We start from the raw sequence: 13,923 nt of genomic DNA, 5'->3' as shown, positions 1-13,923 counted from the left end.
ACCATCATTGAGTCGAAAATCGTTTGTTTTTCACAAATTTTCCAACATGCCTGATCACCGAAAAGGGGAGGAACCACGAAAATAGGCCAGTGCCATAGACCCACTAACAGAGCGAAAATCATCTTAGTATTCCTAAGTCCGATTTTCAGACGAACAATCGGTCGAATTTCGACCCATGTATGGCCGGCATAAGCCATACTGTGCCTGAAAAACTTCCCAGACCTATCAGTCTTTTTTATACGCCATGCAGCCATTGCTGGAATACATACATATAGAGTGGAAGTGGGTGCAAAGAGGCTACAGGAAATCAGCAGGGATGAGAGGCAACATAGGGTGAAAAAAGGTAAAAATAAGTATTTTATGTTTTAAAAATCAGGTTAGGATTTACATCAACTTTCAGAAATGCCATCCACCCTGTCATACTTATAGGCCTCCAAGCAGACATTTATTTAAATTCTGAATATTATTATTTATGTATTACAGGTACTTATATTGAGCTGTCAATTTACACAGCGCTTTCCATATATATTGTACATTCACATCAGTCCCTAACCCTCAAGGGGTGTACAATCTAAGGTCCCTAACTTACATTCATACATATACATAATAGGGCCAATTTAGACAGGAGCCAATTAACCTACCAGCATGTCTTTGGAGTGTGGGAGGAAACCCACGCAGGCATAGGGAGAACATGCAAACTCCAGGCAGGAGGTGCCGTGGTTGGGATTTGAACCAACAACCTTAGTACTGCCAGGCGGAAGTGCTAATCATTTAACCACTGTGCTGCCCAGACATAGGCAGATACAACAAAAAGAGCACCAAGAGTTTGTGCAGCACTTTACAATATAAAGGGGGGCCCTACAATTACAACACAGTTCAATACAGAAGGAATAGGAGGGCCCTGATTATGGAGCTTACAATCTAAAGGGAGGGGGAGGTGCTACAAAAGATAGCTGCAGGGGATGATTTGATGGAGGTAACTCAAGAACAGTTTTTATGTGGAGGTGGGGTAGGCTTTAGGATTGCCACCTAATCCCTTTAAAACCAAAAACATATTAATTACACAGGTTCTATGGCTAATTAAGGTGGAAATTAAACTCACTTAGTGCGTTATCTGCATTCAAAATAGCCTCAGAACCGGTGTAATTAATGTGTGTTCAGGTTTTAAAGGGATTAGGTGGCAACCCTAGTAGGCTTCCCTGAATAAATGAGATTTCAAGGAAATATAAACCTAGGTAATCTCACCAATACCTATCCAGCTAAGGCACCCCAAACATAGGGTTGCCACCTCATCCCTTTAAAACCAAACACATATTAATTACACAGGTTTTGAGGCTCATTTATTGCAAATAAAGCACCAAGTGAGTTTAATTACCACCTTAATCAGCCACAGAACCTGTGTAATTAATATGTGCTCCAGTTTACAGGGATGATGTGGCAACCCTACCCACACATTAGTCCTCTTATTTTGTGCAGTCAGCGGGTTGAATGAAAAAACTGACCTGAGTCCTCCATCCACACATTGTGCTATTGTGTTCTGTAGACAGGGAGACTTCCCCACTGTCAGAATACACAGATCAGTGCTGCCAGCTATAGCCAGCGGCACTGATTGGTAGATTGGCTTTTGCACAATCACCCTTTCCATTCATCAATCGAAATTCAATTGGTCCCTGCTCAACTGGCCACATTTCAATCCATGTATGATTCGTGCGCCCTACCACCTGTCGGGTGACATCACTCAACCAGTCCAAGCTGAGGAAAGATCCCGACTTTAAAGTCAGGGTCCGCTCCCATTGGACTGATGCTGCATCCACCTAGGTAAGTATAAATGAGGGTGGGGGGAGCCACACTTCTCTTTTAACTGCCTCCCACCCACCATATAAGGAAGTGACAGGAGCAGGGTGGTTCCCTCGTTCTGAGAGGACGTCATATGACGTCCTCCAGCTCTAACCACGCACAGCACGGCGATCAGTGGTGCGCTGTGTCCCTGGATCACTGATCAGCGGAAAGAGCCGATGACTTTGGCTCTGACATGTGATCAGTTTTGTCCAACCGCAGCTTGTAAATAAGGAAATGCCGGTTATCGCCATTTCTCTGAGGGGACATCTGCACTGATCATCTGGGACCTGCCAGTCATGAAAGGGTCAATAGTCCACAACTCCAGGACCTGTCAGTCACGAAGTGGTTAATAATCCACAACTCAGGGACCTATCAGTCACGCAGTGGTTAATAGTCAACACTCAGGGACCTGTCAGTCACAAAGTGGTTAATAATACACAACTCAGAGACCTGCCAGTCATGAAAGGGTTAATAACCCACAACACAGGGACCTGCCAGTCATGAAAGGGTTAATAAACCACAACACAAGGACCTGCCTGCCATGAAATGGTTAATAATCCACAACTCAGGGACCTGTCAGTCACGAAATGGTTAATAATCTACAACTCAGGGACCTTCCAGTCACGGAAGGGTTAATCGCGCACAACAGAGGGACCTTCCAGTCATGAAAGGGTTAATAGCCCACAACACAGGGACTTGCCAGTCATGAAAGGGTTAAAAACCCACAACACAGGGACCTACCAGTCATGGAAGGGTTAAAAGCTCACAACACAGGTATCTGCCAGTCATGAAAGGGTTAATAACTCACAACACAGAGACCTGCCAGTCAAAGGGCTAATAACTCACTACACAGGGACCTGCCAGTCATGGAAGGGTTAATAACCCACAACACAGGGACCTGCCAGTCATGGAAGGGTTAATAACCAACAATACAGGGACCTGCCAGTCATGGAAGGGTTAATAACTCACTACACAGGGACCTGCCAGTCATGGAAGGGTTAATTACCCACAACACTGGGACCTGCCAGTCATGAAAGGGTTAATAACTCACAACACTGGGTGGTCCAGTCATGAAAGGGTTAATAACTCACCACACAGGTACCTGCCAGTCATGGAAGGGTTCATAACCCATAACACAGGGACCTGCCAGTCATGAAAGGGTTAATAACTCACAACACAGAGACCTGCCAGCCAAAGGGTTAATAACTCACTACACAGGGACCTGCCAGTCATGGAAGGGTTAATAACCCACAACACAGGGACCTGCCAGTCATGGAAGGGTTAATAACCAACAACACAGGGACCTGCCAGTCATGGAAGGGTTCATAACCCATAACACAGGGACCTGCCAGTCATGGAAGGGGTAATAACTCACAACACAGGGACCTGCCAGTCATGAAAGGGTTAATAACTCACAACACAGAGACCTGCCAGTCAAAGGGTTAATAACTCACTACACAGGGACCTGCCAGTCATGGAAGAGTTAAGAACCAACAACACTGGGACCTTCCAGTCAGGAAAGGGTTAATAACTCACAACACTGGGAGGTCCAGTCATGAAAGGGTTAATAACTCACCACACAGGGACCTGCCAGTCATGGAAGGGTTAATAGCCCACCACACAGGGACCTGCCAGTCATGGAAGGGTTAATAACCCACCACACAGGGACCTGCCAGTCATGGAAGGGTTAATAGCCCACCACACAGGGACCTGCCAGTCATGGAAGGGTTAATAACCCACCACACAGGGACCTGCCAGTCATGGAAGGGTTAATATCCCACCACACAGGGACCTGCCAGTCATGGAAGGGTTAATACTCACCACACAGGTACCTGCCAGACATGGAAGGGTTAATAGCCCACCACACAGGGACCTGTCAGTCATGGAAGGGTTAATAGCCCACCACACAGGGACCTGCCAGTCATGGAAGGGTTAATAGCCCACAACACTGGGACCTGCCAGTCATGGAAGGGTTAATAGCCCACAACACAGAGATCTGCCAGTCATGGAAGGGTTAATAGCCCACAACACAGGGACCTGCCAGTCATGGAAGGGTTAATAGCCCACCACACAGGGACCTGCCAGCCATGGAAGGGTTAATAGCCCACAACACAGGGACCTGCCAGACATGGAAGGGTTAATAGCCCACAACACAGGGACCTGCCAGTCATGGAAGCTAGAAATCCATATTAGCTATCATTTATTTTTTTTGTTTGGGCTACAGTAGGAAATTGGTACAACTTATATCAGGTTTTTTTTCTTTTGCTGTCTGTCCCAGTAGGTTGATATACCGGTACTTCCTGTCTCAGAGACACAACAGGAAGTGAGAGGAAATCTCTGCAACGTAAGGGAATCCCCCTTTCGTTTCAGCCTAGTTCATACCAATGCGTTTTTTATTGCTATTGGCAGAAACGCTCTACAGTTCATTTAACATGGTTTCCTTTGGGACATGTTCCCATCTATGCATTTTTCAGCTGCTGCATTTTTGGAAAGGTTTAAATGCAAAAAGCAGCGTTTTTGTTGCAAAAGAGATCAATGGAGATGCTGTTGAAACGCATGTAGTGCGTATTGCTGCATTTTGTGTTTTTATTCTGCCCAGCAACAAAAACTTTTCCCCTTTAAAATAAAAATGCAAAACACAGTAAAAATGCGTGTGTAAAAACGCAGATCAAAATGCAAAAAGGAATGCAAAAATGAATCAAAAGCAAACTGCATTGGTGTGAACCAGACCACAGGGCTACACTGGCCCTCAGAAGAAATGTGCCCACACCTTGGGGGTAACCTGACTTGAAGCGCACAGAAATCAATGTGCTGCTAATGAGATGCTGGGCACTATGTAAATGAGGGCTTGATTCCACCACCATCACCACGTTCACTGTGCGTTTCTGCATATGCGTTTGCATTGAGTATTCAGTGCGTTTACAGGTTTAGTCCTGGGTCACACCAATGCAACTCCAGATGCTACATTCGATTTACAAATCATACTTGAAGTTACACCTGATGTATTCTATGGCACTGTCTTATTCAGAGCATGATTTCAAAAATACTTCCTGCACTACTTTTTGTCACCGGTCACATCGCTGTGATTTAAAATTATTATTATTATTATTATACAGGATTTATATAGCGCCAACAGTTTGCTCAGCGCTTTACAATATAACGGGAGACAATACAGCAACAATACAGTTCAATACAAGAGGGTTAGAAGGGCCTGATTCTGGGAGCTTACAATCTAGGAGGGAGGGGCTAGTGGTACAAAAGGCAGTAACTGTGGGGGATGGACTGGTTGGAAGAGTAGAAGATTCCAGTATTAGCTGAGGGCAGGATAAGCTTCCCTAAAGAGATAGGTTTTCAGAGATCACCTAAAAGTGGGCAGAGTAGGCCATAGTTGGATAGATTGGGGTAGAGAGTTCCAGAGGATGGGGGAAGCTCTGGAAAAGTCCTGGAGACGAGCATGGGAGGAGACAAGGGAGCTAGAGAGCAGGAGGTCGTGCGAGGAGCGGAAAGTTTGGGTGATATTTAGAGACAAGATTGATGATTTAATTTGGGGCAGAGTTATAAATGGCTTTATATGTTATTGTTAGTGTTTGGAATTTGTGTGTGATTTCTGGAGACTTTATTGCTACTTGTGAAGATTTTCAACAATTTTTGCAATTTGCAGTGCAATTTCCATTGTATTCTATGTATGTGAAATCACAACAAAACTGCAGAAAAAGTAATGCAAGAACTAGTTTAGAAATCACACGTTAAGACACTGACATTCACATTCATTAGATGCGATTTCAGGTGGGGTTTCAATTCACAAATCGCAGCAGTATGACCGAGCGCTAATTGCTACTTGTGAAGACTTTCAACGATTTCTTGCAATTTGCAGTGCGATTTCCATTGTATTCTATGTATGTGAAATTGCAACAAAACTGCAGAAAAAGTAATGCTACTACTTGAGAAATCACACAGGTTGAGAATCTCACATTCACATTCATTAGATGCAATTTCAGGTGTGATTTCAATTCGCACTGGTATGACCGGGCACGTTTCCTATTTCATTGCGACTCGCATTGACGTCTGTTGCGTTCAAGTTGCAAGCTACACTAATATCAGGAGGTACAAATCACACTGATTCAAGTGAAGTAGTGCGATTTTAAAGTTGTATTCAGTGTGAATCAGGGCTTATTTTTATCATTTTCTTATTTATGTTTTTACTATGTTGCATTTACATGCGTTAATGTGCGTTTGCAGTGTGCTCCAGTACAGAAAAATGCTGCATACTGTACTTTTCTAAACTGACATGCCAACGGTGCAATGGTGTAAAGTAGGTGCATACCGGGGGCAGACTGACAACCAGGGGCGGACTGACAACTCATGGGGCCCCCAGGCAATAGGGGATCATGGGGCCCCTGTGTCCTTGCCCAAACTCAAAAAAGCCTATGAAAAAGGTACCAGGGGCATCTCATGGGGCCCCCTACTGATCCCAGGCCATCTGGCAGTGCCCGAGTTTCCAAATGGTCAGTCCGCCCCTGCTGACAACTCATGGGGCCCCCAGGCAATAGGGGATCATGGGGCCCCCGTGCCCTTGCCCAAACTCAAAAAACCCTATGATAAAGTTACCAGGGGCATCTCATGGGGCCCCCTACTGACCCCGGCCCTCAGCAGTGCCCGAGTTTCCAAATGATCAGTCCGCCCCTGGTGCATGCATTCATTTTTCTTACATAGGCGTTTGTACTGCGCACATACTGCATCTACCAGTAGCAGAGACATAAGGGATGCATCAGGCAGAGCTGGGGGGCTGCACAGGTCACAGGGACACATGGCATTGAGTGCACACTGCTCTGGGATACAGGGGATGCAGGATTTTGTGTAACGCCCCGCCTCCAGATGTGTGCTAGAGTTGGGTGGGGGGAGGGGCATGGCCAGGGGCTTGGCACACAACAGCCAATGGTCACCAAGAAAATTGCCGGCTATTCTAGGAAGTTAGGGTCTGGGGGGAGGGACAGACAATGGTGACACGATGACATTGGTTGTTTGTGCTGTAACTCTCATACAGGATGTAACACACATAGACACATATAAGACCTTTGGTCTAATTTCACCACCCCAAACCGGTATTCTTGTTGTCCTGCCTCTTGTGTGTCCCTACCCCCAGTCCCTCCCTGTATGTTGTATCCCCACACCTCCCCCTTAGCCTCATCTTGTAGGATCTGGGTGACCCACTGCTGTCTCCTATCTCCTGCTAGTGCTGCTAAGATGCCAACCTTCTCTGTGCGCACTGTGGGGTAAGTGAATGGGAAGGGGAGAGTGAGAGCAGCACACACAAGGGGGGGGGGGGGGGGGGTGGTGCACACGTGTTAAGTCCTACACATAGCACAGACATTCTTGCAATACCTTCATTTATAACTGTGACTCGTGTGTACATTACATACATATACTGCATATGCGGGACATCATTCGGACATCCGGAACCAGGGCTGTATTGTGAATGACACACTGTCATCTAGGAGCACACAATCCAGACAGTCCCATATAGTCATAGGTGTATATACAATAAGGGGTGACCAGCCTGCACGAGATAAAGTCAGCAGTGGGTGGTGATGGGTCTGTATGTGTACGGGTCATTCCCATCTAACTGCCCATGATCACAGTAGGCGCATATAGTTCTAAAGATGGCCATACACTGATCAGAAGTCTGGTTCAGCAAGGACCAGCCAAATTGCAGTCAGTGTGTGGCCACTCATACTCAGTAGAAGTCGATCATTTGATTGACTACCATGGAACAGACATGTTGAAAACTTTGTCTGACTGCGGGTGCCACTGATCAGTGTATTCTGGCTGTGGGTGCCGCTGATCAGCGTATTCTGGCTGCGGGTGCCGCTGATCAGCGTATTCTGGCTGCGGGTGCCGCTGGTCAGTGTATTCTGGCTGCGGGTGCCGCTGATCAGCGTATTCTGGCTGCGGGTGCCGCTGATCAGCGTATTCTGGCTGCGGGTGCCGCTGATCAGCGTATTCTGGCTGCGGGTGCCGCTGATCAGCGTATTCTGGCTGCGGGTGCCGCTGATCAGTTTATTCTGGCTGTGGGTGCCACTGATCAGTGTATTCTGACTTTGTGTGGCACTGATCAGCATATTCTGGCTGTGGGTCCTGTTGATCAACGTATTCTGGCTGCAGGTGCCACTGATCAGTGTATTCTGGCTTCCGGTGCCACTGATCAGTGTATTCTGGCTTGCGGGTACCACTGATCAGCGTATTCTGGCTGTGGGTGCCGCTGATCAGTGCATTCTGGCTGCGGGTGCCACTGATCAGTGTATTCTGGCTGCGGGTGTCGCTGATCAATGTACTCTGGCTGAGGGTACCACTGATCAGTGCACTCTGGCTGCGGGTGCCGCTGATCAGTGTATTCTGGCTGCGGGTGCCGCTGATCAGTGTATTCTGGCTGCAGGGGCTGCTGATCAGTGTATTCTGGCTGCAGCTGCCGCTGATCAGTGTATTCTGGCTGCGGGTACCGCTTTTTCAGTTTATTCTAGCTGAAGGTACCGCTGATCAGTGTATTCTGGCTGCGGGGTCCGCTGATCAGTTTATTCTGACTGCGGGTGCTGCTGATCAGTTTATTCTAGCTGCGGGTACCGCTGATCAGTGTATTATTATTATTATACAGTATTTATATAGCGCCAAAAGGTTTGCTCAGCACTGTACAATATAGTGGGGGACAGAACATGAGACAATACAGTAACAAAACAGTATACGAGGGGTTTGAGGGCCCTGCTCTTCCGAGCTTACAATGTATTCTAGCTGCAGGTCACGCTGATCAGTGTATTCTGGCTGCGGGTGCCGCTGATCAGTGTATTCTGGCTGCGGGTGCCGCTGATCAGTGTATTCTGGCTTCGGGTGCCGCTAATCAGTGTACTCTGGCTGCGGGTGCCGCTGACCAGTGTATTCTGGCTGCGGCTGATCAGTTTATTCTGGCTGCGGGTACCACTGACCAGTGTATTCTGGCTGCAGGTGCCGCTGATCAGTGTATTCTGGCTGCAGGTTCCACTGATCAGTTTATTCTGGCTGTGGGTGCCACTGACCAGTGTATTCTGACTTTGTGTGCCACTGATCAGCGTATGCTGGCTGTGGGACCCGCTGATCAGTGTATTCTGGCTTCGGGTGCCACTAATCAGTGTATTCTGGTTTCGAGTGCTGCTGATCAGTGTACTCTGGCTGTGGGTGCCGCTGATCAGTGTACTCTGGCTGTGGGTGCCGGTGATCAGTGTATTCTGGCTGCGGCTCATCAGTTTATTCTGGCTGCGGGTACCGCTGACCAGTGTATTCTGGCTGCAGGTGCCGCTGATCAGTGTACTCTGGCTGCGGGTGCCGCTGATAAGTTTATTCTGGATGCGGGTACCGCTGATCAGTGTATTCTGGCTGCAGGTCCCACTGATCAGTTTATTCTGGCTCTGGGTGCCACTGACCAGTGTATTCTGACTTTGTGTGCCACTGATCAGCGTATGCTGGCTGTGGGTGCAGCTGATCAGTGTATTCTGGCTTCAGGTGCAGCTGATCAGTGTATTCTGGCTTCGGGTGCCACTAATCAGTGTATTCTGGTTTCGGGTGCCGCTGATCAGTGTATTCTGGCTGCAGCTGCCGCTGATCAGTGTATTCTGGCTGCGGGTACCGCTTTTTCAGTTTATTCTAGCTGAAGGTACCGCTGATCAGTGTATTCTGGCTGCGGGGTCCGCTGATCAGTTTATTCTGTCTGCGGGTGCTGCTGATCAGTTTATTCTAGCTGCGGGTACCGCTGATCAGTGTATTATTATTATTATACAGTATTTATATAGCGCCAAAAGGTTTGCTCAGCACTGTACAATATAGTGGGGGACAGAACATGAGACAATACAGTAACAAAACAGTATACGAGGGGTTTGAGGGCCCTGCTCTTCCGAGCTTACAATGTATTCTAGCTGCAGGTCCCGCTGATCAGTGTATTCTGGCTGCGGGTGCCGCTGATCAGTGTATTCTGGCTGCGGGTGCCGCTGATCAGTGTATTCTGGCTTCGGGTGCCGCTAATCAGTGTACTCTGGCTGCGGGTGCCGCTGACCAGTGTATTCTGGCTGCGGCTGATCAGTTTATTCTGGCTGCGGGTACCACTGACCAGTGTATTCTGGCTGCAGGTGCCGCTGATCAGTGTATTCTGGCTGCAGGTTCCACTGATCAGTTTATTCTGGCTGTGGGTGCCACTGACCAGTGTATTCTGACTTTGTGTGCCACTGATCAGCGTATGCTGGCTGTGGGACCCGCTGATCAGTGTATTCTGGCTTCGGGTGCCACTAATCAGTGTATTCTGGTTTCGAGTGCTGCTGATCAGTGTACTCTGGCTGTGGGTGCCGCTGATCAGTGTACTCTGGCTGTGGGTGCCGGTGATCAGTGTATTCTGGCTGCGGCTCATCAGTTTATTCTGGCTGCGGGTACCGCTGACCAGTGTATTCTGGCTGCAGGTGCCGCTGATCAGTGTACTCTGGCTGCGGGTGCCGCTGATAAGTTTATTCTGGATGCGGGTACCGCTGATCAGTGTATTCTGGCTGCAGGTCCCACTGATCAGTTTATTCTGGCTGTGGGTGCCACTGACCAGTGTATTCTGACTTTGTGTGCCACTGATCAGCGTATGCTGGCTGTGGGTGCAGCTGATCAGTGTATTCTGGCTTCAGGTGCAGCTGATCAGTGTATTCTGGCTTCGGGTGCCACTAATCAGTGTATTCTGGTTTCGGGTGCCGCTGATCAGTGTATTCTGGCTGCGGGTGCCGCTGATCAGTGTATTCTGGCTGCGGGTGCTGCTGATCAGTGTATTCTGGCTGCGGGTACCGCTGATCAGTGTATTCTGGCTGCGGGTACCGCTGATCAGTGTATTCTGGCTGCGGGTGCCTCTGATCAGTTTATTCTAGCTGCGGGTACCGCTGATCAGTGTATTCTTGTTGCGGGTACTGCTGATCAGTGTATTCTGGTTTCGGGTGCCGCTAATCAGTGTATTCTGGTTGCGGGTACCACTGAGCAGTGTATTTTGGCTGCGGGTGACGCTGTTAGAATGAAATGTGCTGGGGGGGGGGATTCTCCATCCACCTTGTTTGTGTGGATGGAGGAGTCTGTTAAGCTGGACATACATGGATCAGTTTTTTTTGTTCAACCATCACGTTGAATGTAATGTAACAAAACAGACCCAATTCCTCCATCCACACAATCGAGGTGGATGGGGGAATCCTCTCCGCTGTGTCATTGTATTCTGACAGTGGGGAGACTCCTTCACCATCAGAATATACAGATTAGTGCTGCAGCCTATTGGCTGCAGCTCTGATCAAGGGGAAATATACCAACAGGGCAGTTGAACAGAAGTTCATTGATAGATCAACTTCTATTCTACCACACTGGCCACGCATGGATCAAAATTTGGCCTGTCTTCTAAACCAGACGAATTTCAAATCATTTATGGCCGGCTTTAGTTTTCCATCCACAACAAGATAGATGGAGGAATCCCAAGAATTAATATCGTATTCTGACAGCGCCACCAGCAGCTGTCAGAATACACTGATCAGTGTATTGCCAGCTTTAGTGTACAATTAATATGGGGGTGTAATCTAAGAGTTGCTGGTCATCAGGAACTGCATGCAATTCAAACTGTAGGAGACCCGATCAGAAACCACTCACCTAACGTCCTACAATTTGAAAATCGAAGGAGCCGGGGAATGGATTGTCAGTGTCAGCTGCAGGCACTGTTTGTGTATTTTGCCAGCCACAGATGCAGGCTGTCAGAATACAATAGCCGGCAGAGGAGATTCCTCCATTCAGACTAAACCGGAATCCATAGGTAAGGGGAATTAAATCTTACAGTGTATGTCCAGCTTACAGTGTATGCTACGCTGGTTTACGTGATCAGGGGCGGACTGACCATTTGGAAACACGGGCACTGCCCGAGGGCCCGGGGTCAGTAGGGGGCCCCATGAGATGCCTCTGGTACCTTTTTCATAGGCTTTTTTGAGTTTGGGCAAGGACACAGGGGCCCCATGATCCCCTATTGCCCGGGGGCCCCATGAGTTGTCAGTCCACCCCTGCTCTTGATGTACATCTAGCTACTCTGATTGTGCTTGTCTAGGAATAGCTAGACGTAAGTTCTGTATCATCAGCTAGAGCTTTCCTATAATAGGCTGTTTCAGTAAGGAATGCGGTGGTAACTAGTCATGTTGGTTTAGCAGCTGAGCCCCCCAGCAGCAGTCATGGTTATGACCACCCCATTTCTGAAAGGCGGCTTTGCTTATTCACATGGGCAAGTCACTGTCATCTACAATCCACAAAACGGAACTTGCAGCTCTCAGTTGTCTGCATGAATATCACCACTTCAGAGAAAGCAGAGGCAGGAGTATAATTGTCTCATGCTAGAACTTCATATACTCAGTGCCTAGGCTCAATTCCAGACAACGTAGTATTTATTAATGATTGTCATTTATAATATATATACTACTTGGACAATGTCTACTTTGTAAGTTACACCGCCACATACGGTTAGAATGGGTCTATTCTTGCAGGCAAGTAAGGCAGATTGCAGTCATGATGGCTCTGCTTGTGTCCAAGTTGAACATTTTCTATTTTCATATATCTCTAAAAGAATCAGCCAGGGAAATACGTTTCTTGGTGCATGTGCGGTAGGGACTTTAGACTGTGAGCTCCTTGAGGGCCGGGACTGATGTGAGTGTGCTATATATGTAAAGTGCTGCATAAATAACCGGTTCCACGCTGCCCTAAAGCAGAAATACTGCTACAGGGCGGCATGGGTGCGCAAAATCACGTATACCTGATTTTGCATTTCTTGGTAGGGGCCATTTGTGGCCTTGGATGTCAATCTGATTACTCACTGGCACCTGGTGATCACCGAGTATATCCAACGGGGGAGAGACTTGTGTGCAAACAACACAGGTCTCTCCTCTGTCAGCTCCTGCACACTGCTTACAAAGCAGTGTTCTTACAGTGAAGCACAGCACACTTAGTGAAACACACACAACACACAGTTAACCCTTTGATTGCCCCAGATGTTAACCCCTTCCTGCCCCGTGCTATTAGTACAGTGTCAGTGCTTTTTATTAGCACTGTTCACTGTATTGGTTTCACTGGGGATGTCAGTGACCCAGTGTCAGAATGTCCCGCAATCTCGCTATAAGTTGCTGATTGCCGCCATTACTAGTAAAAAAAAATAAATAAATTCCAGTATCTATACCGCCATTTGTAAACACTATAACTTTCACGTAAACCAATTAATTTACACATATTGGGATTTTTTTAAGCAAAGACGTAGCAGAATACATTTTGGCCTAAATTTATGACGAAATTTGATTTTGTACATTTTTTTTACTGAACATGTTTAATAGCAAAAAAGTAAAAAATATTGTTTTTTTCTCAAAATTGAATATAGCACAAAAAATTAAAACCGCACAGGTGATCAAATACCACTGAAAGAAAACTCGATTTATGGGAAAAAATTACATAAATTTCATTTGGGTGCAGTGTTGCATGACCGCGCAATTGTCAGTTAAAGTAACGCAGCACCGTATCGCAAAAAATGGCCTGGTCAGGAAGGGGGGTAAGGGTAAGTGGATAACGGGCCTATAATAGGTAATCAAATAAATAACTCTCAATATTATGGTTATCAGAAAAGGTTTTCAAAGCTTTGCATATGTGGAAACCTGTGATGTCTACTAGGATAGCACAGGTGCTTAGTGGGTAGAATCCCTGCTTTGCAGCACAGGGGTCCATGATTCAAGTTCCAGCCAGGACACTGTCAACATAGAGTTGCATATTCTCCCTGCGCTTGCCTTGGTTTCCTATAGGCAGTCTGGTTTCCTCCCACACTCCAAAGATATGCTGGTAGGTTAATTGGCTCCTGTCTAAAATTGGCCCCAATATGCACGTGTGTTTATGTATGTGAGTTAGGGACCTTAGACTGTAAGCTCCTTGAGGGCACAAACTAATGTGAATGTACAGTATGGACTGTAAATCGTATGGAAAGTAAATTGTGGACACTATATAATTATCTGCAATAAATAAGATGTACATATAATAAACTCCTGT

General features: G+C 47.1%; 1 protein-coding gene across 1 annotated transcript in view; it reads left to right on the top strand.

Annotated features, from left to right (window-relative positions):
- Positions 1 to 6,959: 6,959 nt before the first annotated feature.
- Positions 6,960 to 13,923, top strand: part of PCK2 (phosphoenolpyruvate carboxykinase 2, mitochondrial) — a 28,013-nt gene continuing 21,049 nt past the window's right edge. The window contains exon 1 of the mRNA XM_089677861.1: positions 6,960 to 7,112. Coding sequence (XP_089533987.1) covers positions 6,994 to 7,112 — 119 coding nt within the window. The 5' untranslated portion in view covers positions 6,960 to 6,993. The remainder of the gene's footprint in view (positions 7,113 to 13,923) is intronic.

Source organism: Staurois parvus, unplaced genomic scaffold (genome assembly GCF_062004578.1).
Source record: "Staurois parvus isolate SC_StPar_1 unplaced genomic scaffold, SC_StPar_1.0 ptg000193l, whole genome shotgun sequence".
NCBI lineage: Eukaryota > Metazoa > Chordata > Amphibia > Anura > Ranidae > Staurois > Staurois parvus.
The sequence above is the reverse complement of the archived record's forward strand: the minus strand, read 5'-3'. Positions and strand labels throughout refer to the sequence as shown.